The sequence below is a fragment of the Eretmochelys imbricata genome, chromosome 19 (genome assembly GCF_965152235.1).
Source record: "Eretmochelys imbricata isolate rEreImb1 chromosome 19, rEreImb1.hap1, whole genome shotgun sequence".
Classification (NCBI taxonomy): Eukaryota; Metazoa; Chordata; order Testudines; family Cheloniidae; genus Eretmochelys; species Eretmochelys imbricata.
In genome coordinates this window covers 7,469,504-7,493,274 of record NC_135590.1, presented here as the reverse complement: position 1 = coordinate 7,493,274, position 23,771 = coordinate 7,469,504, and the positions used below count along the sequence as shown (strand labels likewise).

The window sequence follows — 23,771 nt, the reverse complement described above, 5'->3', positions numbered from 1 at the left end:
TTTATTGCCTGAACAGAGCTCTCCCATGATTTCAAGGAAAGATATTATGAGGAGTTTGCTTTCCCTGGATCTTTCTTCTGCTTCCTCATTCCTCTCACCTCCACCTCTGTTCACTCCTAAGTAAAAAGGAGCATCCATCCTAGGACACCCTAGCTGATTATAGCTCAGGAGCAAACAGCTGATGCTACAGTCATTGCACCTTTCTCTCTTTGCTCTGAACGCCCCAGAGCTCAGACTGTCTTACACTATGCCCCTCAGGCTGACCCCTCAGTTGCCCTAACCCTTCACCCTTGAATCATCTCTTACTATTTTCCTTGTATTCCCTACCCAGGCGAGGAAGCCTTGGCATCATTTCCAACTCCAGCCAAGCGGCTGGGACTACACTTAATGCCAAAGCAAGTTAGCTTTCTACATTGCTGGAGAAGACCAGCCTACACTGCAGTGACATGGACACATGGATTTGTTGGGATGCTTTGTATGGTACCTTCTCCATATTCCAGCCTTGCACCAGGGCAATGTCCTTCCGCAGGTAGTTCCAGGAGATCAGGCTCTTCGTGTTCACATGGAGCTGGTGCCAGAGGGCCATCACCTTCTGGTACAGCTGTTCGACCCTACGACAGGACAGCAGTTCCATCACTACCCAGCTCCCCCAGCATGCTCAGTTACGCATGGAGCCAGGCCTGTGCTTATTCAAATTCAGCCTTTAACTTTTAGCTCATTAAGATAACAACCCAAGGTCGAGCCTAACCGAGTAGAACGAATAGGAAGGCTTGCAGAATGCCCTGATCAGAATCAGACGGAAACCTTATATCTCTCTCATTCACATGCATTAGATCCTCACTGGGGAATCCCCCCTCCTGCGTGTTGCCATCTCCAACCACCCAGAAATATTTCATCGCGTGTTCTTGTGGAGTTAGCAGCAGGAGCACTGGAAGAGCTGCCTCCTCTGCCAGGCAGGCCAGCCACACCCCGGGGGCCCCTGGCCCCTCTGCCAGGCAGGCCAGCCACACCCCGGGGGCCCCTGGCCCCTCTGCCAGGCAGGCCAGCCACACCCCGGGGGCCCCTGGCCCCTCTGCCAGGCAGGCCAGCCACACCCTGGAGGCCCCTGGCCCCTCTGCCAGGCAGGCCAGCCACACCCCGGAGGCCCCTGGCCCCTCTGCCAGGCAGGCCAGCCACACCCCGGAGGCCCCTGGCCCCTCTGCCAGGCAGGCCAGCCATGGGTGTTCAGCTTTTTTCCCATTCCCATTAATTTTATTGTTTGTGAAGTCACTAAAAAACACCTCCTCGTTAGCCACACAACAAGCAGGGCAAGGGAACCACCTTGCCCTCATGGCTCATCCCTACCTAGAGAGTAGCTCAGTTTCCAGACCCACTTAGACCTTGTCCACACTGGGGTTTTTGCACTGGTGTGGACAGCATTGGTGCAAACCCCTAGTGAGGAAAGGCTGCACCATGAGTTTGATCGTTTGAAGCCAAGATAAGCAGCACAAGTCATGCTTTATATTGGTGCAGGCGCATCTAACACCAGGGACTTGCACTAGTGCAAAAGGCTAGACAGTCTAGATGAGGCACCCTTGGTCTCCCTGCTGATACTGTCGCAAGGGAGTCGATCACAGGAACAGGTTTTGTGACACTGGTCCACTGGGAACTGAAACAGCAAACCCAACAGCCATCAGACTAAGTACTTCTGGGTACAGCTCACCAAGCCTGGATTTCAGCTCGTAACCAGAAGACTCCAAATCACCACCAATCCCCTGAACCCTCCCCATCACCTGCAACTGAGCCCCACCACATTAATGAGCTAGCCACCTGTTGCAATTAATATTAACAACATGAAGCCCCAACTCCCAGCAAAGATGGGGGGGGTTAAACTTTCCCCCAATCAAAACAGATCTGGATGGTCTCAGTATAAATAACCCAGAACATAACAAACAGCTAGAGGCATCTCTTGGTCATTCTAGCTTTGGAATTCCAACCCACAGCGAGCAGCAAGCAGTGAATTGCAGAGCTTAGTTACCTGTTAGCAATGTCAATTGCCTCTTTGTTAGGAGGGGGGATCAGGAAGCACACAGATGGTACCATGGCCTCATTGCCTGTGGGGCTGATCACCTTCCATTTGGTCCTCTGGGAATTATCTTCCAGCACACACTCATCGTTCTTACAGATGGTGATCTACGTAGGCAACAAAAATAAGATTGCATTCCAACACCTGACCCATCATTGCCTTCTGTTGTGGCCAGATCCCTTTCTGGGAGACTCCAGTAGGGCTACCTGAGGAAAGGAGGTTTTCAGCCAACTCACTTTAAAATCGAGCAAAAGCGAAGTAAATTGTGAATCACCTCAAAGAGCTGTCTAGAGAGGAAGGGAGGAGAAATTCAGTGATGCCAGGATGCTACCCCGGAAAGTCTTTAGCTAGAAGGTATCAATTCCACCCTCCTATGGGAATGGAACGTTTGCTACTGCTCAGAGAAAAACCAGGACCATTGGAGAAGCTATTTCAAAAGAGGCAATTGCGCTGCCCGCCTCCTTATACATCCCCTCCCTACCTCGCTGTTGTTTCTTACCGTCAAGTGCCATAGAAGTGGTCCAAGTTTCTCTGTTTCCTACTTCCCCACTATTCCCCCAACCCTCTGCACAAGCCTGGATTCTTCTCCTCCCTTCACTCCAAAGCCCGCAGGCTCCTTGCCGTCAGCTCACCTCGATTTGGCGATAGTCACAAACAGCCTTGACCGAGATGGTGCTCTTCAGGACATGGTCCGGATTTCTTGGCTTTAGCTGAACGATGGTTTTGGACCGCCCAACCAAGCTGGCAACAGAGCTCTTCGACTGAATAAGCTGCTCCTTTTCATCCTGGCAAGAATGAAAGTGTGTCTAGTGCAGGTGGCAAAAGAGAACCACTAAATCCCTTAGAGTTGTTGCAACAACCCTCTTGCCCCCTGAAAGGTGAGGGTTCTCCAGGGCTGGGCTGGGCTGGGCTCTCAAGAGCTGAATGGATATGCCAAGAGAGTCCCTCTCACCCCAGCTGTGGGGGAACACACCCCAAATCAGGGCTGGAATCTTTCCTTTCATTTTTGTGCCATTCCAGACAACTCACTTGCTTACCCCCACCCCACCAAGCTGCATGCAGAGCATTAATTTCTTTTGCTGCTAGAGACAAGAAAATAACAGTCTTCTACAAAATTTAAATTGCAGCGTGTATAAAACCGTGACCAGCAGGACACACCCTCATTGAGGAGGAATTTCTTTTTTGCTGCTTTGGGAAGGCTGCAGAACCCTGTTTAATTCCTCATTTTTATAAAGCAAGGAATGAAGGCACGTTTAAAAACAACACTCAGGATGTAGGTGCAAAGAGTTAAGAAGATAAAACATCCCAGAGAAATGGCTCAGAAACATATCTTCACTAAAGACTTTCCACTACGGTTAGTGGTGAAGCAATCAGAGTTATTAGATATTTTGATAGAAATTTGCCAGCTGGGGTAAATGATATTGCATAATTGGTTTCTGTCAGTCACTGCTGGTCTGATGCTCTGAGATCGCAGTGGTTCTCCATTTTCAGAGCATCCTCAAAAACAATCTACAGCCATTCCAGTGTAGAAGTGTGGGTAACATTACAGAAATCACAGCCTGAATAATTTATTATGGTCCAGCCCACTTTGACTTATGAAGTCAGAAAAACCATCCAACAGAGAACTTTAACACTCATGCTTTCCACTCTGAGCCCATTAAAGGGTCAATTAGTGCACTAGGAAGGGTGAACGGTCTGAGTTATTTAATGGTTAAAAAAAAAAGAATAAGTGCTTAAATAAACTACCTGTGCCTGTCCCAGGGAGCATGATTGGAAGAAATACAACTTTAACTCATTAGTTACCAAAGAATAATAGCACATGTCAGGGAGATAGCTGGACTTCACCGTTCCTGAGACGTCGGTTACTTTTCAAAACAAGGAGTGACCCACTATCATGCCAGAGTCCTAGTATTTGTGGATACAGTTCTAAGAACCTGCAGCTAGTACAGCTGGATTACAAAGGGCCTGACCACCTGAAACTGGGAGGAGGGAATGCGCCACACGGACCCTTAAGAAGAGAGGACAATGAGTCCAGAAGATTTATCCTACATGACTCCCCAATAACAGCACCCATGTTTTTTTGCTGCAGAACCTCTGGATCAAAGGAATCCCATAAGTAAGAGACTGAATATGGCAATGGGATTTCATGCATCTGAGTTTGTTAACCTCCACTAATACGTTAGTACTTAATCAGTCCAATCTGAACAAGTGTATAAATGTTAACATTTAAACTTTATCAGAGGATTAGCAATTAAATACTTAAGTAAGCCCGCACTAATTAGATATACCAAATCAGTAGCTGGTTGACAGTTCACTCCTTGTGTTTTATTATACCAATTTACACTGAGCGGTTATAAAGTTATCTTATTGTTTGGACTGCTCTATATTATTCCATTTGCATCAGGTCACGAGGCCTAAAGATTAATCTGCCAAAGAGCAGCCTGCTACTGATGTCTTGATTACTGAATATAAACATACACAATTACCCTTATGCTCACTGCTTTGATTTTATCGTTAGCAACTTTCTGGAACTGGCATAACAGATTAATGACAGATTTGATCTGGATTAAGAGTGAGCATTTCCCACCATCCTTCCCTGCACCGGCTAAACAACCAACTGGATGCAGCCTCCAGCTGCATTTGACCAGATCAGAGTAACCATCTTGGACAACAAAACTCACCCATCACCGTATTTCTACGCACAGAAAGATAGTGTGGTAGATGGTGATGGTGAAACATCTGGACTTCATTTTCCTGTGGTATAAAAGGTCTCTAACCAGCCTGTTTGCACAGCTGGCTCCTCTTCCCTTCAGCAAGGGTGCAAGGATACAGAGAGCCTTGTGCTCTATAAGAGTCCTTTACTGCAGTCACTGATCTTCCATTATAGCTATTAAATTAAAATCAGATTAGTGTAGACAGTGTTCAGTAAACAGAAAGCGGCACAGTTAAGGTCACACAGCCTGTACTCGGACAGACACACACAATCAAAATGCAAAGAGTGGCCTGAGACAGGATAGGCAAAGAACATTCAACTTAACTGTGCTGTTGTAGGAATAAACAAATATACCCATTTTCCCCTGTAACACAAAAGCCAGCAAGCAGTGCTGCTCCACAATACTGATTGTGTATTGCACCAAGCCCATGGTGTTGGGGCTTATACAGAACACCCACCATGGAATCCTGGAGCAGATCTTCCAGGCGGGTCAGGCTGGTGTTCTGGTCACAAGAATACTTCCGTTTGATAGAGTCCTGGAGACTCCGCAGGTACATTTCTGACTCTCGGGCGTCGCTGAAGAACTGCAAAGCCAAAAAGCATTACAGAAAGCTGTGCAATACAACACACCAAAGGCTATTCATTGCCACAGGCAACACTGAAAGGAACCAACCAAAAATCTCATTAGGCAAGTTTCTGCTGCATTTCTCTCCATCTTTGTGCTGTTGGAGCTGTAAGCACCACCACAGGCATGGCCTGGGCTATAGCGAGAAATCACATCCCACTATATAAAGTGCCCAGAGGACCCGGCAGAAGGGAAAGAAACACATGGGAACAAACTCAGAAGTCCTTCATTTAAAGCTGTGTTCAGGATAAAGCCTATACTGCCCTGCAAAAGGATAAGTGCGTTGTGGGGCTCAAACATCAGGGTCAGTTGATGCTATACCATAACCACGGTGCACAACCAGGTTTGGGTCTCTGAACCATAGATCAGGGACAGAAACGCAGGACTGTCCCTCCCTACTATACCTGGAAGTAAGCAGCATTCTCCTTCACGTGCTGGTCTACACATAAGCAGAGCTGTTTGATCCATTGCCACTGGGACTGGACAGCTGCACTATATGCCTGGAAAATACACACATACAAAGAAAACCACAAGTTACAACAACAAAGGAACAAGGTGCATCTGTCAACGAAGGGGCTTGAGTCAGTGTTCGGCTAGTTCACTCAACTAGCTTACAACGTTCACATAAGGAAGGAAGGATTTGGTTGTAATGAGATGTCGTGGGAAGTGCCCTGGAATAGAGACCAAAGGAAATAAATTAAAGAAAGGAGGCTCCTCAAGTGGCACTTCCAAGGTAGTTTCGCTCCATCCCCAGGAATTGGTGGAGGGGCTTGTCAGTAAAAAACCCTGCCCTAAGAACCCTTTGCTCCACAGACATGTTTGCTCCATCACTCTCATAACCATGAATAATTCAAAGCGAGCTCAGGGCCACTGGCTCTCTTATCTTACCACAGGACCTTGGGCCTGGGCCCGGTACACACAAACATTTATCTTTATTATCTTGGGAAGGGCACTGTGTAGAAGTGTCTCCCTTGTCCTCACAATAGGCAACCTTATAAATAAAGCTGTTTACGTCTACTTGGAGTTGATAAGAGCAGTTCAGGGTGGAGGTGGATATGTGGTGTGTCTACAGCATGTCTCCCAATAAGCTGGGTTCAATTGATATGGCTTGGCGTGACACTCTCCAACTCCCCAGCGTATCTGCCCTTCAAGTGATCAGTTACCTCTACGGTCTGTTTGGCCGGGTGATTCTCCAATGACAGCAGCTCCGCCGTATCTTGTAGAGACCGGAACACATCCTGTTTCTCTTCCAGTTCCATTGTCAGCTCCTGAGTAGCAGACACAAGCAAAGACTCAAATCAAAATCAATCGTACATTTCTGTGGAAGCTGTACTTGAGTCATTACATATCCAGGCCAGGCTGAAGAGGAGCAGGGATGTGGGGCAGGGTTAAAGCCGGTGTTGGGAACAGCACTGAACATTTCTTCAGTTCCTAGCATGTAGGTTTTGAATGGTAACACCTTATTAATATTGTCTTGAAGGGCAGTCTCCTTAACCTTAACTGAGAATTTCTGCCTTGGAATTTCCTTAATTTTGAATGGATACAGCTATAAATAAAACATTATTCAGGAAGTTATCGTTCAAAAACTAGATGCTAGGAGCTGAGGGAATTCGCAGCCAAGTTTTCAACTCCAGCTTTAACCCTGCCCCACCGGATATTTATTACATGCTCACAAAACTGGAAACCCTGCTGAACAGATTTAGCTGGTCCCTTTGCCTCCTACGCCAGCCACAGTTCGCCAGTGGTGATCGTGACTGCGGCAAGCGGAGGGCTGAGCTGTGGGAGCTCAGAATCCTGGGAAGCCTTAATTTGAGAGCTTGTAAGCCAGCTGGACATTTTACAGAAATTGAAAAGCAATACCAGTGTAATCAGCGGTGCTTGTAACTAGGCAGCCCTGTTCTGATGGGTGCCCTGTGCCTGCACTATACTCACTGAGAAGTAATTCCTTTTGGCAGCAATATTGGGGTTGTTGTCACTCCAGTCATACGCCAGCTCCTCTTCCTCCTTTTCATTCAGCCAGATTAACTCGGCAGTGGCTCGGGACACAAACCCGTACAGGCTCTGGAGATGCCGCAGTCGGAAGCTCGACATTTCCTGCATTCCATGAAATAACCCACTCATCTCATGATCCATAAATGGATGCTTCTCAGACTCTTCTCTCTTCCAGTGCCCCTGAAGGGGGCTGAGGACATACAGTTACAGTACTACGAAGATGTCTGAAAAGTGTGTAAGTGAAAACCACCACCCCCGAGATGATGACTCCAGCTGTGACGAGTTGCTCCAAACTGGGAAACATTTCTCATGTCATGTAAGTCAAGCAAATAAGGACAATGAGAACAGCTTAGGAAATTTGGATCCTTTGCCTTGGACACTCAGGGTTACAGGCTGAGTAAAGCCATGGCCTCCATAGCACACAGGCCAACCTTGCCAAAATAACCTGGTTTGCCATAAACAGGTTTCCTCTGAATTCTGAAGAAGACACTAACGTGTCTGCTCTTCTCTCAGCTCTCAATGATTACTGCTGTTCCCTCTCCCAATCCTCACCACCAGCAGAGTATAGATCCTGTATTCTGCATCCTGTGCCAGGGGAATATGGTGCTGGGTGGAGGGGTGGGACTCTCAGGCACCAGAGCATGCTGTGGACATGGATAATGCCTACTCACCATCAGCTTGCAGTACTGTGTCTCCAGCTTGCCGAGCGTTTCTGTGTAGCTAGTGCGGAAATTCTGAGACATTTTACCCTAAGAAGGAAAAAATGGTTCACGTTGCCAGTATATAGCTTCAATTTCAGAGCATCGCACCCCATACCAGCCACTTCCCCTGAGTTTTCCTTGAGCGGTAAGGACCAGAAGCGAGAATCCTAGCTGTGGCAAGTGGTCTCTTCTCTGAAGCAGGGGGTTGGGGGAGCGGGGGGGCAGAGGAGAGAAAGAGGAGAGGGAAATCAGGCGGTTTCCCTTAGTGAAGGAATAGGGCTCCAAGAGAAAATAAAAAGAACAATTTATGAGAAATTGGGCTTAAGACAACAAATCAATGAGGATCAAATCTGAACAGTAGCCGCAGCACTTAAGCCTCTTTGGTTTGAGCTTTGCCTGCAGAATAAGCTAATGGTGATACATTAAAATCCTGGTTCAATGGGACACACCTTAGATTCACAGATTCTAAGGGCAGAGGGGACCATACAGCACAGGTCACAGAACTTCCCCAAAGTAATTCCTAGAGCAGAGCTTTTGGAGACAGATCCAACCTTGATTTAACAATTGTCAGAGATGTGGAATTCACCATGACCCTTGGAAAATTACTCACACTGTTAACTACTCACACTGTTAAAACTACATTATTTCCAGACTGAATTTGTCGAGCTTCAATTTCCAGTCATTGGATCGTGTTAGCCCTTTCTCTGCTCCACTGAAGAGCCCATTATTAAATGTTTGCTCCCCATGTACATAGTTATGAACTTTATTTAAGTGACCCCTCTTTGTTAAACTCAATAGATTGAGCTCTTTGAGCCTATCGCTAGAAGGCAGGTTTTCTAATCCAATCATTCTTGGGGTTCTTCTCTGAACCTTCTTGAATTTATCAACACTCCTTGAATTGTGGGCATCAGAACTGGACACACCATTCTGGAAGGAGTCACACCAGTTCCAAATACAGAGATAACATAACCTCTCTACTCCTACCTTTAATGAGTCTTGATAGTTGAGAGTGCTGGTAGAGCTGGCTGCACCATATACCTTCAAAGATGCCTCACTGCAGCAGCTTCAAGTGTATTCACACTCAAAAGCCACCAAACACTCACAGGATCTGATGTCATGCCCCTCCTCATCACTCCTCCGAGCACTGGCAAACTCTAGTGCCCTCAGTTACACTATCAAGTCTGTGTCCCCTCACCTCGTACATCCTGGCCTCCTTCACACTGGCGCCCAGATCCTCCACGCTGGAGTGGACGTGCCGCTGTGTCTCCAGCTGAGATTCCACACTCGGCAAATCACTGCCCCACTCCGCCCGCTCCAGCTTCATCTGAAACAGCCACCAATAGGCCCAGTCAATGTTCGCCATCCCAAAGAGCATGCTCAAAAGCACAGGATCCTGGAGGTGACATCACCTCCTAGCTCACTATTGTAGCAACAGATGCAAAGCCCAGCCCCAGTGCAGTGTGCTCCTTAAGAGACTGACCCTAACAGCGCTCAGGTCAATGTCCAAACTCACACTGACTTCAGGGGCAGCTGGCTCAAGCCCTATGCTCACGTCAAACAGGAGGAGCTTGTCAGGCTGAATTAGTCTTGAGCCCTGCTTTGGAGACAGCCTTCCACTATTCCCTGCAAACAGCAGGAGCATCAATATGGGAAACCAAACCCAGCTCAGGGCAAGAGGGACTTCTCAGAAACAAGAGTATCTGGAAACCAACGGCATTCCCTGTGCCCCAGGGACCAGTTGCACCGTCACAACATTTGTGGTTTAAAGGAAAAAAAAAAAAAAAAAAGACAGAAACCCCCTCCACATTTTTCAGTTTCTGACTTTGTTTTAGTGTCAATGCATGCAGCTAAATCGGCCTGTAGAGCTAGTTAAAGCCCAGGGCACGCACGCACCTGCATCTCTTCCACCCAGGACAGCAGCTCGTACACAAATCGGAGGTTGCCTTCATCTTCAGAAGAGGAGATGGCCACCAGCTCCGCCCGGGTCATGGGCTTCCGGAACCAGGAGGTAGAGGAGGTGTGCGTGCCCTTTGTCAAGGGCTCTGCCTTCAGGTGTGTAGTGGTCAGGGTGGACGGCTGTACCAGCTCCAAGGTAGAGAAGTGACCCTTCCGGTACAGGTTAGTGCATTCCAGCCTCAGCGTGACCAGCTCATCTTGCAGCCGGACGATCCTGGAGCAGAGAGGGGGAGGGAAGACAGGAGCTGAGTTACCGATGTCTGGACTCCAGCAGATATATGGAATGACACCTGTTCTCCACAAGGATCCTGCTTATCAAGGGTTTGTCTATCTGCTGAAGGAATCCCACCTCACGGGAAGCCCACGGAGAGCATGACGCACTCAGCTGGGCACAGCCAAAACCACCAGGACTCGCATACCTTGCTGCTTAATGCAGCATATGAATGTGTTTCAGTCTATATCCCCCAGTCAGCGATGCTTCCTCATACACACAGCCCCTCACCTGAAGACCAGCTCCTCCAGCTGGTAGTAATTCTCATCTCGGAGGATCTGCACATCCACCTGCAGCTGCCGGATGAGCCCCTCGCATTCCTGCAGGTACATGACCACATCGGATTCGTACTGCACTGGCTGGCCAGACTCCAGGTGAGCAGCATCCTGCAGCGAGAGGTCAGAGTTACCAGGGGGATAGGTCATCCCCGCTGTACTGTAAGGGACATGCAAGGCAAGAGGGCTGTGTTCTGGTTCAACATTCAAAGGATTCGTAGATGTTGTGGCCAGAAGGGACCATTTATGATCATCTAGCCTGACCTCTGCGTAACACAAGCCAAAGAACCTCCCCTACTGGCTTGTGCATCAAGCCCATAACTTCTGTTTGAGCCAGTGCAACGTCTTTTAGGAAGACATCCAGTCTCGCTGTAAAGACTCCAAGTGGTGGAGAATCCACCCACCCCTAGACAAGTTATTCAAATATTTAGTTACCCTCCCTTTAAAACGTGCACCTTGTTTCCAGTCTGAATTTGTCTAGCTTCAACGACTGGCTCTGGTTACGTCATTCCCTGCTAGCTTAAAGGGCCGTCAACGATCAGAAATCATTTCCCCACATAGGTACCTCGATGCTTTAGGTACGTCTACGGTGCAATCGGGGCGTGACCGCAGCACGCGTAGACAAACCCGAGCTACGGCTGAACCAGCTCAAACAGCAGCGAGACCGCAGCAGGACAGGCGATACGACCAACCCAGGCCCTGCGCACGTCCTCCAGCGGCTAACCTGTGCTACCGCAGCTTCGCTGCTCTTGGCATTCAAGCTAGCTCGCCCAAAGCCAGCCTGGATCTCTCACACGTCTGACTGCCCTGTAGACTTGCCATAGCCAGTCACCTCAGAACCTTCTCTTGGATCACCAGAATAGATTGAACCTCTTAAGACTCATTATAAGGCATTCATTCCCAGACTGAATCATTCTCGTAGCTCTTTGCCGAACCCTTTCCAATTTTTCAGCATCCTTTTGGAAGCATGGACACCTGATTGGACACAAGGACTAGTAACTGTCTGACTGATGCCATATACCAAAGTAACACCACCTCCGTACTCTTACGTGATGCTCCCCCTGCTTATACATCCAACGATCGCATTCACCTTCTTAGCTAGCACAGTACTGGGCGCTCCCGTTCCACCACGAACCCCACGCCCTATTCAGAATAAGCTCAACATCCCAAGGGTGAGGTGCTGAGGTCTAAGCAGAAAGGCAGCTGCTCTGCCAGGCTATAGAGGCGAGTGAGGTGGGTTCGAGGGAAGGAACGAGGACAATAGACACAAAGCAGGAGGTGATCCTGGGAGACTAACACCAACACTCACGGCTTGCAGCGTGTTCCTTGCCAGAGTGAGTTTTTCTTCACAGCTCAGAGCACCATTCTGAATTTTGTTAGCGATTTGTAGCAGCAATTCCAGCCTGCGACAAAAGAAACAATCAGAGACATGAGCCTCTCCGGGACACCTTCAGCCACCATAGCGGTGGCAGAAGAGAATTCTCAACAGGGATCCAGCGAGCTCTGCCTTCCCACAGTTCAATACCAACCTCTCCACTGCTGGCCGCAACGACTTCTCGCGCTCCAGCATCTCTATGATCAGCTTGCCCCATTCCTCCTCCACGTCATTGGGGTGGTAACCTTGGGGCAGCTTGATGCGGCCGAATTCAATCCATACCTGGAAACATAGTAGTAGAACAGTGTCTCTTACCCCGCTGTATTACACCATTGACCGCATCTGAGTGACTTATTCCACTGACATCTCTTGGGAGAGGAGGGCACCAGTCTTCTTGGTTATAGCCCTGCATACCCCTAACCTGAATGTAGCTCCCCCTACACCACCTTGAGAGGGGCTGCCTCGGTCATCAGACCACTCTCTCTGCACCACGCCGCCAAGGGGCTAACACACTGCTGGGAGGTGCTAGGATACCACAGCGATCAGAGCAGCAGAACCACCCATGCCTCAGTCGGGTTGGCTCAGCGACGCTGCTGGCATTATAATAACCCTCAGGGTCATTTTTGTTTCTCTGTTTCAAAACAAATCCAGACTGAACGTACAGTAAATCTTGAAAAACCAAATGTTCCCAGCGACCAGTCACGCAGCTGAGAAGTCTCTTACCTCTAGTAGTTTATACAACTCCTCTATCCTCCCTTTTTCTTGTTCTTTTGTTGGGATTTCTGTTTCTTTGAAGTGTATGTACTGATTATAAAGTGCCTGCAACGGGAGACAGCTGTATCAGCACACAGCCCAAGGCACCATCTCACGCTACCACCAGTTAAGCCCAAAGCCACAACTGGCACCAGACACTCCAAGGAAACCCTTACCTTTAGCTCAACAGGGTTCTGGGGGAAGGATGTATCTGACATCAGTATCGTGTGCTGTTTGATCCACGGGATGAGGGAGTCCACGCGGTTCTGGTACTCTAGCCACCTTGAATCCACCTCCTGGGAGGAGAAGGGGGAGCCATTTGAAGTGCTAATGCTGGAAAGCAGCTACACAAAGCAACAGGCAAAATATCGCAGCTGGGCCCCAGTACGTTGCCAGCCAAAGCAGGGGAGAGAACAAACGGAACATGCATCCTTGCGACTCAGACCGGTGACATCTGCTGCCCAACCCCAGCTGAAAGTGCCTCCCCTCTTGTGATGCAGTTACACCGGCACAGAGGGAAAAGCAGGACCTTGCTATAAGCTGCTGTCTCCAGGGCACAACAGAGCTAGGTTACGCCGCTGCCCAGATCTGAGACTTCAGTGCACCGCCTCAGGCTGGTCACACGTACCCACGGAGAACCAAGTGACTTTGCATGGTGCACAGGAGAATTAAAGGGCAGCCCAACCTGACTGGGGAAACTGTAAATTGCCCCACACTGCTCCAGCAGCAGCAAGCTGACATGAGCTCCAACCCCCACTTCCCTCTCCTGATTCCAGTCTCCATGCTGGGAGAACCCTGCTAAACAGCACAAACTTCCACTGCCTTTTTTTTTTTTTTTTTGGAGACACCATCTTTTGTAGTTGGAGATGGAAGCCTCCAAACTTTTCTCCTGGAGACGAGGCAGACAACTCACACCACCCCCAGTCACGACACAAGGTGCTTACAGACCCGCCTTCCATAGAATTCAGGGTCAGAAGGTGTAAAAAGCAGCCGTTCTTACTATCGCACTGATCCCGTCTCCTCCCTCGGGGACCTTGGGAAAGGCATCGTAGATTGAAGACACATACGTTATCACAGACTTCTCATCTGGAGATGGGACATCCACATCTGGGGCAAGGGGACAAAGAAATCTAAGTCAGAGGGGGAAGAGGGGAAGAGGTAATCTTCTACCCAGATGGGCCAATCACCATAGTCTCTCACCTTCGGCATCCAGCAACCGGGTGACTCCAAGCCTCTCTGCAACCTCAAAGGCCTGTTCCAGATTCTCCCGGTTACTCTGTATCTGCACCCGCTCCATGTCCACCATATCCGGCCTGTAAGACACACCCAACAGCTCAGAGACAGCCACCGTCACACCTAGCCAAGGTGACACTCTGCTTCTGGTACAGCACCGTGCGTTCACAGCCAGATACCGCTAACCATACAAGATACACAGGTACATGGAGACCAAGGAGGAGGAGGGAGGCTCCTAACACTACAAAGGGGGTCACCAGTGATTCCCCCAACGTGCCAGGAGCAAGCACTGTTCATGCAAGCAGGTATGCAAAGTTACAATAGGACATAAAGTGCAAATGAGGATTAGGACCAGAAGATCTTCACGTTCAAGGCAAGAAAAGCAGAGATTTCCTGGCTAGTTCTTTGAATCTGCTACACCCAGCTCAGTGCTGGGGTACACACTGCTTAGGACTCCTAACCCCACAAACAGTTACTCCCTTGTTTTCCATCTTCCTTCTGCAGAGTGACTCATGACCCCACTCCTTTCCATTTAGGGGGTTGCCCGTGATCAGTCAGTCACAGCCTGACAAAGGGTAATCCAGGTGACAGATGCTGTCTGGAGACATCTGATGATGCTTTGACCTTACTGACAATTTTTGCTCATCTCCTTCACCCTCAACAGCGTGGTCTAGTGGTCAAAGCCAGGGGCGGGGGAGCAGGAGTCAGCCCTGCTGAGTTCTAATCCCAGCTCTGCCACCAACTCACTGTGCAGCCGGCAAGCGTCAGAGAGAGATAATACCACTTGCCTAGCTAGCTCACAAGGAGTTTTGTGAGCCGCTTAATTGCTGCTTCAAGAGAGCCTGGAGATGCTTAGATGGAAGGTGCCACTGAAGTGCTAAGTATTATTATTCACTGAGAGCAGAGCGGGAAATGACAACATTTACAGCACAGCAGCGCCTCCATAATCTGGTTTTAAAGCTTTTTTCCCCTTTGTTAAAAGGCCAACACTACTTGCAACTGTGTGCGTGCTCAGCTTCTTCTGCTACGCGGGGCCCGAAGCAGAACGCCCATCCTCCATTATTCTAGGTCGGGCAGAACTAGGATTTCAAGGTGCAGACTATTAAATGCAAAGAGAGAACAAAGAGCCTTAACCTCCCCCGTAGCCAAGCCAGACTCCTCTCTGCGTACCTGTATCTGTGAATGAGTGCATTGAACATCTTCCCGTCGCTCCAGCACGAAGAGAAGTTGGTGCACTTCACTCCCACGTAACCTGCAGTCACCTTCTGGGTCCACAGAAGCAGCTTCTCCTTCGCGGACATGTCCCCTGACTCCCCGCTGATGTAGATATCGGAGATCTGTAAAGACATGGTGTCGCTGGTGACACGGCACTTTGGAAGCGGGAAGAACCCTGTTGGGCAAGTTATGCAGATTTTATTTCGATACATACACACCGTATAAGGGCTCTCAGGAGCTAGTCTCATATGAAAAGTCCAAGCCAGGGATCCATGTCTAAAGACAGGTTATAGGCGTACAGCACCTCAATTTTTACTGCCACAATTGCTTGGATCGGTGCGGACTAAAATCAGCTGAAAGCTGAGGTCAGGGCAAATTCAGCGTAGCTGCACGTAACTCGGCTGAAGGCTTTTCAGAGCAAAGGACGTTTGGTTAAAGGGATACTATAGCCTGAGAGCTTTGAAAAGGACGAATATTGCATCCTGGGATGCACAAACAGGGGAACCTGGAGTAGGAGTGGAGAGGTTATTTTACCTCTGTATTTGGTGCTGGTGCAACTGCTGCTGAAATACTCTGCCCAGTTCTAGTGCCCACAATCCAAGAAGGAGGTTGACAAATTGGACATAGTTCAGAGAAGAGCCACGAGAACTATTAGAAAACCTGCCTTCTAGTGATAAATGAAATCGATGGAGTTCTTTGAGTCTAACAAAGAGAAGGTTAAGGGGTCACATGATTTTATCCTATAAGTACCTACATGGGGAACAACCATTTAATAATGGGCTCTTCAGTCTAGCAGAGAAACATCTAACATGATCCAATGGTTGGAAGTTGAAGCTAGACAAATTCAGACTGGAAATAAGGTGTACATTTTTGACAGTGAGAACACTGAACCATTGGAACAACTGACGAAGGATCATGGGGGATTCTCCATCACTGACACTTTTAAAATTATGGTTGGATGTTTCTCTAAACCGTACACTCTAGGAATTATTTGGGGGCAGTACCATTATTGCCTGTGCTATACAGGAGGTCAGGTCACCACAGTGGGCCCCTCTGGCCCTGCAATCTATGAATATCAAGCATTCCGATTTTTAACAACCCCCATCCCCTTCCCCTGTAAGTAGTCTCCCCTGAAATGCGTTCATGTCATTTTTTTTTTAATTCTAAAAAAAGCTAAAGGTTTTTTTGCTCCCCTGGTGAGATTTAGTGGGGTCTTCTGGGCAGCCCCATCAGGCACACTTGCTCATCCCCTTTCTCTGTACACACTCCTGCCTGCTGCTTCTGTTACAGGGGAAGGGTAAGCACCAACAACAGTGAAACGGACTACGCACAAAGCGCTGTCAAATGCAGGAAGCTAACAACATGAAAAAAAGCAAAGAAAAGATACCTTTCTTTAAGCTCTTTCAGTTATTGTGATTTTAGAGGCTACCTGTAACAATGGTAAGTGTGACATTTTCAGCTGGAAGTGCAATTTTTCCCTTTAATTCATCCAGCCAGTCAACACAGCCTACCTACAAGTCATCGTTTCTGCACTTCTCCCAGAGAGCATCACAAGAGAGCACAACCCAGATAATCACAGTGATGAGCGCTTTGGAAATACCTGAGACAGACAGACAGGGCAGTGGGGTGAAGGTGTTGGAAGACAGAGAGAAGAATGCCCTTCATTTGCCCCTGTGTTTAAGAGCCAGACCCCACACACTGTTAGCATGTCTTGGTGATTTACACTGAGCCGTTTGAAATGTATCTTTCTGCGGGATGTGCATGGAGAACAAGATACTCCAGAAAAACAAACAAATTCCAAGGCATCAGCAGCAGGTGGAGATGGGAGAAGCCGCTAAACCTGGTCTTAGAATGGTTTTCCTACAAGCACAAAGTCTTGCTTGGCTAGGTGGCTGTATACCAAGCCCAGCTACAGTCAGCATTGCAGATAACATCTTCCAACAGAGACTGCCAGTCAGAGCATCTCTACCTCCTATGATGACTACAGACAGATTATCAGAACAGCTTTTCCTCCCATGCTGAATTCAGAGAAGCAGCAAGAAATCGTGTCTGGCTGAGCACTCTGGGGTAAAGTACTGGGGCATGGACTGGATCCATCTACTGCCAGGAGACTGCAGAACTGGGCCTGTTCTTACAGTCTAGCTGCGCTCCCTCTGTGCTGCTGAAGACTCCCAGGCTCACTTCAGCATAAGATTCACCCAAGCTCTGACAGCAACGCCCTGCTTTTGCCTAACAATGAATGCCTTCATTCATAGATCCAAGACACAGAGCTCTAGACAGAGTCCCCTGGAATAGGGGATACTAAACTAAGTGTTACTGGCTAGACATTGCCAGGGGTCAGGGTTTCTCCCTATTATCACCTTGAACATACAGCACCTACAGCTGACCTCCGACCGCTTGTTTACTCAGCCTGCTCTCCTCCCATCCCTCACTCACTTATTTGTCCAGCCACCCCTTAGGTCTACTCTGTTTAGGCTGTAAACCAGGGACTGTCGTGGACTATGTGTCTGCACAGTGCCTACCATGGCAGACAGGGCAGCTTTGAGCAATATCTTTGGAAGACTATATTGTATTAAATGTATGGCCAGTTTATATCTCATTGTGAGCCAGGGATTGTATTCACCCCGGGGTGGGCAGGGGTTACCACAGCTCCAGCAGGAATTAAACCCAGCAAGGGGTGATTAACGTCTCCAGAGAGGTACCGCCTCCTGGGGAGGCTCACATTTTCTGGCTCAAAGGGGATTCTCCAGAGACCCAAAGAAAAAGGACCGTGGAATAAATAGCCCAAGCTTAAACTGACTTAGGGCCTTTGTTCTGGTTCCTGATCTAAAAACTGATATTGACTTGTAACCACAGGGAAAATCCAGTTAGGGGGATCTGTAGGACTGACACCTACCAGAGCCCTAGGTTGGAGTTGGGGGGTCATCTCTGATAAGCTTTTTAGCATGTGTGTAGGTTCTTTTATTGTTTTTAATCTGATTTTTCTGTAATGCTTTTACCTTAAGAATAAATGTGCTTGCTTAGATGGAGGTGTGTAACAACTTGTAACTGCTGGCAATACACTGATCATAGCGCTTCGAGAGAAACCGAAGTGCAAGCACTGGTCTTTTTAGGCAGACTGGCTTGCTAGGAATATCATAGAGTAGATCAGAGTGTATGTGTTCGAGACTATGCCAGTGTCTCTCTCAGCTTTCCACAATTAGTAGAATTACTGTCCATCAACTCAAGCAGGACAGGGACAAACAAAAGGGGGAATCTAAATTTTCACCGTGGAGGAAAGGTGCCTGTAGAATGTTAAACCAGCTGATTTGCTCCCCTCACTGAAGCCCTGCTCAGCGCTGCAGAAAATCATGTGTCCAGGATCAAGCCCTTATATGTCGCTCCCTTCTGTGCTCCTCTCTCCCTGAACATCCCCCTGCTTCATTAAACTTAACTAACTGGGAGCACAGGAACTTGATCACGAGCTACCCGCTCACTGCAGTCCTTTAGGAAGGTTACTGGAGGGGAAATATTTTCACTAGAGCTGTCGATTAATTGCAGTTAACTCACGCAATTAACTCAAAAAAATTAATTGTGATTAAAAAAATTAATCACGATTGATCGCGCTGTTAAACAATAGAATACCAATTGAAATTTATTAAATATTTTGGATGGTTTTCTACATTTTCAAATATATCAATTTCAGTTACAACACAGAATACACAGTGTACAGTACTCACTTCATATAATTTTCATTACAAATATTTGCACTGTAAAAATGATAAACAAAAGAAATAATATTTTTTCAATTCACCTCATACAACTACTGTCATGCAATCTCTTTATCATGAAAGTGCAACTTACAAATGCAGGGGTTTTTTTGGTTACACAACTGCACTCAAAAGCAAAACAATATAAAACTTTAGAGCCTAAAAGTCCACTCAGTCCTACTTCTTGTTCAGCCAATAGCTAAGCGAAACAAGTTTGTTTACATTTACGGGAGATAATGCTGCCCACTTCTTAATTACAATGTCACCTGAAAGTCACCAATGTCACCTGAAAGTGAGAAAAGGCGTTCGCATGGCCCGTTTGTAACTGGCGTCGCACTAAAGATTCATATGTTTCTTCATGCTTCGGCCATTGTTCCAGAGGACATGCTTCCATGCTGATGATGCTCATCAAAAAAAATTCATTAAATTTGTGACCAAACTCCTTAGGGGAGAATTGTATGTCTCCTTCTCTGTTTTACCCATATTCTGTCATATATTTCATGTTATAGCCATCTCGGATGATGACCCAGCACATGTTGTTTGTTTTAAGAACATTTTTACTGCAAATTTGACAAAATACAAAGAAGGTACCAATGTGAAATTTCTAAAGATAGCTACAGCACTCGACCCAAGATTTAAGAATCTGAAGTGCCTTCCAAAATCTGAGAGGGATGAGGTGTGGCGCATGCTTTCAGAAGTCATAAAAGAGCAACACACTGATGCGGAAACTACCGAACCCAAACTGCCAAAAAAAGAAAATCAACCTTCTGCTGGTGGCATCTGACTCAGGTAATGAAAATGAACATGTGTTGGTCCGCACTGCTTTGGATCGTTATTGAGCCGAACCCATCATCAGCACGGACACATGTCCTCTGGAACGGTGGTTGAAGCATCAAGGGACATATGAATCTTTAGCACATCTGGCATGCAAGTATCTTGCAACGCCGGCTACAACAGTGCCTGTTCTCACTTTCAGGTGCCATTGTAAACGAGAAGCAGGCAGCATTATCTTCTGAAAATGTAAAACAAACTTGTTTGTTTGAGCAATTGGCTGAACAAGAAGTAGGATTGAGTGGACTTATAGGCTCTAAAGTTTTACATTGTTTTATTTTTGAATGCAGGATTTTTTTGTACATAATTCTACATTTGTAAGTTCAACTTTCAGTATAAAGCAGTTGCACTATAGTACTTGTATGAGGTGAATTGAAAAATGCTATTTCTTTTGTTTTTTACAGTGCAAATACTTGTAATCAAAAATAAATATCAAGTGAGCACTGTACACACTTTGTATCTGTGTTGTAATTGAAATCAAGATATTTGAACATGTAGAAAACATCCAAAATATTTATATAAACGGTATTCTATTATTAACAGCGCAATTAATCAAGTTTGATTTTTTTAATCGCTAGACAGCCCTAATTTTCACCTGGCTTCTACTGCTCACAGCGTCCAGCTCCAGTGAAGATTCCCCTTGCAGGGAAGAGAAAGGAAGCTGCAGGGCTGGAGGCAAAGGATCCTCCCTCCCCCAGACATCTGAGGAAGACTCTGTGGAAGCACAGAGAGGAGTGGCAGCAGTAATGTAATTGGTATGCCGCTGCTCACCTCCCTCTCTGGAGTCTGACATGCTTATCACACAGAAAACTGCTCTTTTTCGGTTGCTGCCACACAGCCGGCTTTGGCGTTAACTCTTCTGGACCCAAAGCAGGGATTTCCTTGAAGCAACGGGCTGATAGACTGACATGATCACATGCCCACAGCCACAACAAATGCACGATGCACCTCGCGTACCATCTAAATAACAAACAACATAGTCGTCCATCCCCAGATTATTAGGCCTTTGCCTGCCCCACTCCCCAGGCTGGAAGAAGGGACAGAAAAGGCAGCTGCATCCGCAGGATCCCGACATGCCCCACACATGCTCCACTGTACTACTGATACTGAGAGGCGGTACCACCTCCTCCTTGAAGAGCCTGCTCTTGGCACGAAGGAATCTGAGAAAGGGGCTGATGAGCAAATGGAACCGGGAGCACAAGCACAGAACCTTCCTTACTCACTGATCAGCTCACAAAATTCCTCTGAAATTTTTTTTTAAAGATCAACCACTTTTATCAGGACAGCTCTGCTCCCACCGAGCTTGGCATCTAAATACAGAGCTGCCTTCTCCAGTACATCAAGGTAATGGCCTTGGCCCAACAAGCCAAAATATTCAGCATCGAGCTCCTTTTGCCTACTGATTCCTACCTTTCATGGGCCAAGCCCCATCCCCAGCAGCCCAAACTGCGCTGAGAATCTGGACCGAGGTACTCACGTCCATCACAAATCAGAGGTGGCCCTTCTGCTCCCCAAATGGCAGAGAATAGTGACGTCCTCATCTGAAGCAACCCCCAAAACAAATGCAGCATCTTCTGCCACCCACAACTCCAAATACAGACACAAGAGACCTCTGGCCTCAAGCCCAAAATACAAGGAGACAATTTCACTGCCCCCAAGCGTAACACCCAATAACCAATCTCTTCCAGCAACCCTGCCTATATCACCATGGCCTCAAGCCAAAAACCCAGCGTACACTCATCTAGTCCTTCCCAGTCCAAAATACATCCCACTAGCCCAAGGGTGGGCAAACGTTTTGGCCCAAGGGCCACATCAGGATGTGAAACTGTATGGAGGCCCAGGTAGGGAAGGCTGTGCCCCGCAACAGCCTGGCCCTGCCCCCTATCTACCCCCACCCACTTCCCACCCCGATTGCCTGTCCTCAGAACCTCCAACCCATCCACCCCTCCCCCCTGCTCCTTGTCCCCTGACCGCCCCCTCCCAGCACCCCCCACACCTAACCACTGCCCCCCTCGGGACCCCACCCCCATCTAACCCCCCTGCTCCCTGTTCCCTGACTACCTCCCTGACCCCTATCCACACCCCCGCCCCCTGACAGGCCCTCCCGGGACCCCACCCCCTATCCAACCCCCCCTGCTCCCTGTCCCCAGACTGCCCCAACCCTTATCCACACCCCTGCCCCGACAGGCCCCCCGGACTCCCACACCCTATCCAACCCGCCCTGTTCCCCAACCCCTGACCGCTCGCCCCCCAGAACCTCTGCCCCATCCAACCGCCCCGCCAGATGTGACCCGCGGGCCATAGTTTGCCCACCTCTGCACTAGCCGATGCCCCCTTTGACTATCCGAGGCACAGCACTCCCTCCAATAACTCCGTTTTCTGTTCGCGTTCCCCTGGACCACAAATGGCACTGCTGCACCAGGGCAGGATTCTACTGCCCGAGAGGAGATGGACTCGAACTGGCTGAGTTCACCTTCGCCCCGGAGAAGTGGGGCCGCTTTTCCTCTTTGGAAACATGCTGGGTTGACAGGAACTAGACTGGACACCTGTAATGATCTGGAGGATGGCATGGATTGCGCCCTCAGCAAGTTTGCAGATGACACTAAACTGGGAGGAGAGGTAGATACGCTGGAGGGTAGAGATAGGATACAGAGGGACCTAGACAAATTGGAGGATTGGGCCAAAAGAAATCTGATGAGGTTCAACAAGGACAAGTGCAGAGTCCTGCACTTAGGATGGAAGAATCCCATGTACCGCTACAGACTAGGGACCGACTGGCTAGGCAGCAGTTCTGCAGAAAAGGACCTGGGGTTACATTGGACGAGAAGCTGGATATGAGTCAACAGTGTGCCCTTGTTGCCAAGAAGGCCAATGGCATTTTGGGATGTATAAGTCGGGGCACTGCCAGCAGATCGAGGGACGTGATCGTTCCCCTCTATTTGACAATCGTGAGGCCACATCTGGAGTACTGTGTCCAGTTTTGGGCCCCACAATACAAGAAGGATGAGGAAAAATTGGAAAGCGTCCAGCGGAGGGCAACAAAAATGATTAGGGGACTGGAGCACATGACTTATGAGGAGAGGCTGAGGGAACTGGGATTGTTTAGTCTGCAGAAGAGAAGAATGAGGGGGCATTTGATAGCTGCTTTCAACTACCTGAAAGGGGGTTCCAAAGAGGATGGATCTAGACTGTTCTCAGTGGTAGCAGATGACAGAACAAGGAGTAATGGTCTCAAGTTACAGTGGGGGAGGTTTAGGTTGGATATTAAGAAAAACTTTTTCACTAGGAGGGTGGTGAAACACTGGAATGCGTTACCTAGGGAGGTGGTGACATCTCCTTCCTTAGCGATTTTTAAGGTCAGGCTTGACAAAGCCCTGGCTGGGATGATTTAGTTGGGGATTGGTCCTGCTTTGAGCAGGAGGTTGGACTAGATGACCTCCTGAGGTCCCTTCCAATCCTGATATTCTATGATTCTATGAACACTAGCACCTTCCCTCTCTCAGCTGATTAACGACCCTGTCGCTCTTCTCTGTTTGAATTGCTCTCTGCCCTGCCCCGCTACAGGTTTGAGGCTGAATCAGGGGGTGTCTCCCACCATTTCAATCATGTTCCCTATACGCTCTACCGGTCTCTGCCCCCTTTCCACCCCACAGACTGACAGCAGTCAACAAAGGTACTTGGTAAGTCTCTCTCTCTCTCTCACACACACACACACAGATAAATGCTAGAAAGTGCTACTAATGCCAGGGACATCACTACTGAAAGTTGCTGCCTTGGCCTGTCTGGCTGCAATGCACCTGTTTCTGGGACCATTCTAACAAGCCTCCTTCCTAACCAACACACTTTGCAAACTGCCCCTTCCCCCATTTTTAATCAGTGCCAACATTTCACAGAAATGTTAAATGCATGCAGACAAAGGGGGGAGCGTGCACGCCACACAAGTGTGAGATCGGAGGGAATGTGCTGTTAGCAACCCCTTGAAAGTGGGTGAACATGCTAACTGTAGTCAGTGCATCT

The 23,771-nt window shown here is 48.2% G+C and overlaps 1 protein-coding gene across 3 annotated transcripts in view; it reads right to left on the bottom strand.

Moving 5' to 3' along the window:
• MACF1 (microtubule actin crosslinking factor 1) overlaps positions 1-23,771 on the bottom strand; it is a 234,061-nt gene that overhangs the window by 121,299 nt on the left and 88,991 nt on the right. For all 3 annotated transcript variants that reach the window (XM_077838115.1, XM_077838114.1, XM_077838112.1), the window contains exons 6-23: positions 15,130-15,296; positions 13,927-14,039; positions 13,727-13,833; positions 12,903-13,022; positions 12,697-12,792; positions 12,128-12,255; positions 11,908-12,001; positions 10,555-10,709; positions 9,990-10,266; positions 9,292-9,420; positions 8,067-8,144; positions 7,336-7,497; positions 6,567-6,671; positions 5,808-5,903; positions 5,237-5,362; positions 2,698-2,850; positions 2,018-2,172; positions 485-611 (exon numbers count right to left, since the gene is read on the bottom strand). In XM_077838115.1, the coding sequence (XP_077694241.1) occupies positions 485-611; positions 2,018-2,172; positions 2,698-2,850; positions 5,237-5,362; positions 5,808-5,903; positions 6,567-6,671; positions 7,336-7,497; positions 8,067-8,144; positions 9,292-9,420; positions 9,990-10,266; positions 10,555-10,709; positions 11,908-12,001; positions 12,128-12,255; positions 12,697-12,792; positions 12,903-13,022; positions 13,727-13,833; positions 13,927-14,039; positions 15,130-15,296 (2,388 nt within the window). The remainder of the gene's footprint in view (positions 1-484; positions 612-2,017; positions 2,173-2,697; positions 2,851-5,236; positions 5,363-5,807; positions 5,904-6,566; positions 6,672-7,335; positions 7,498-8,066; positions 8,145-9,291; positions 9,421-9,989; positions 10,267-10,554; positions 10,710-11,907; positions 12,002-12,127; positions 12,256-12,696; positions 12,793-12,902; positions 13,023-13,726; positions 13,834-13,926; positions 14,040-15,129; positions 15,297-23,771) is intronic.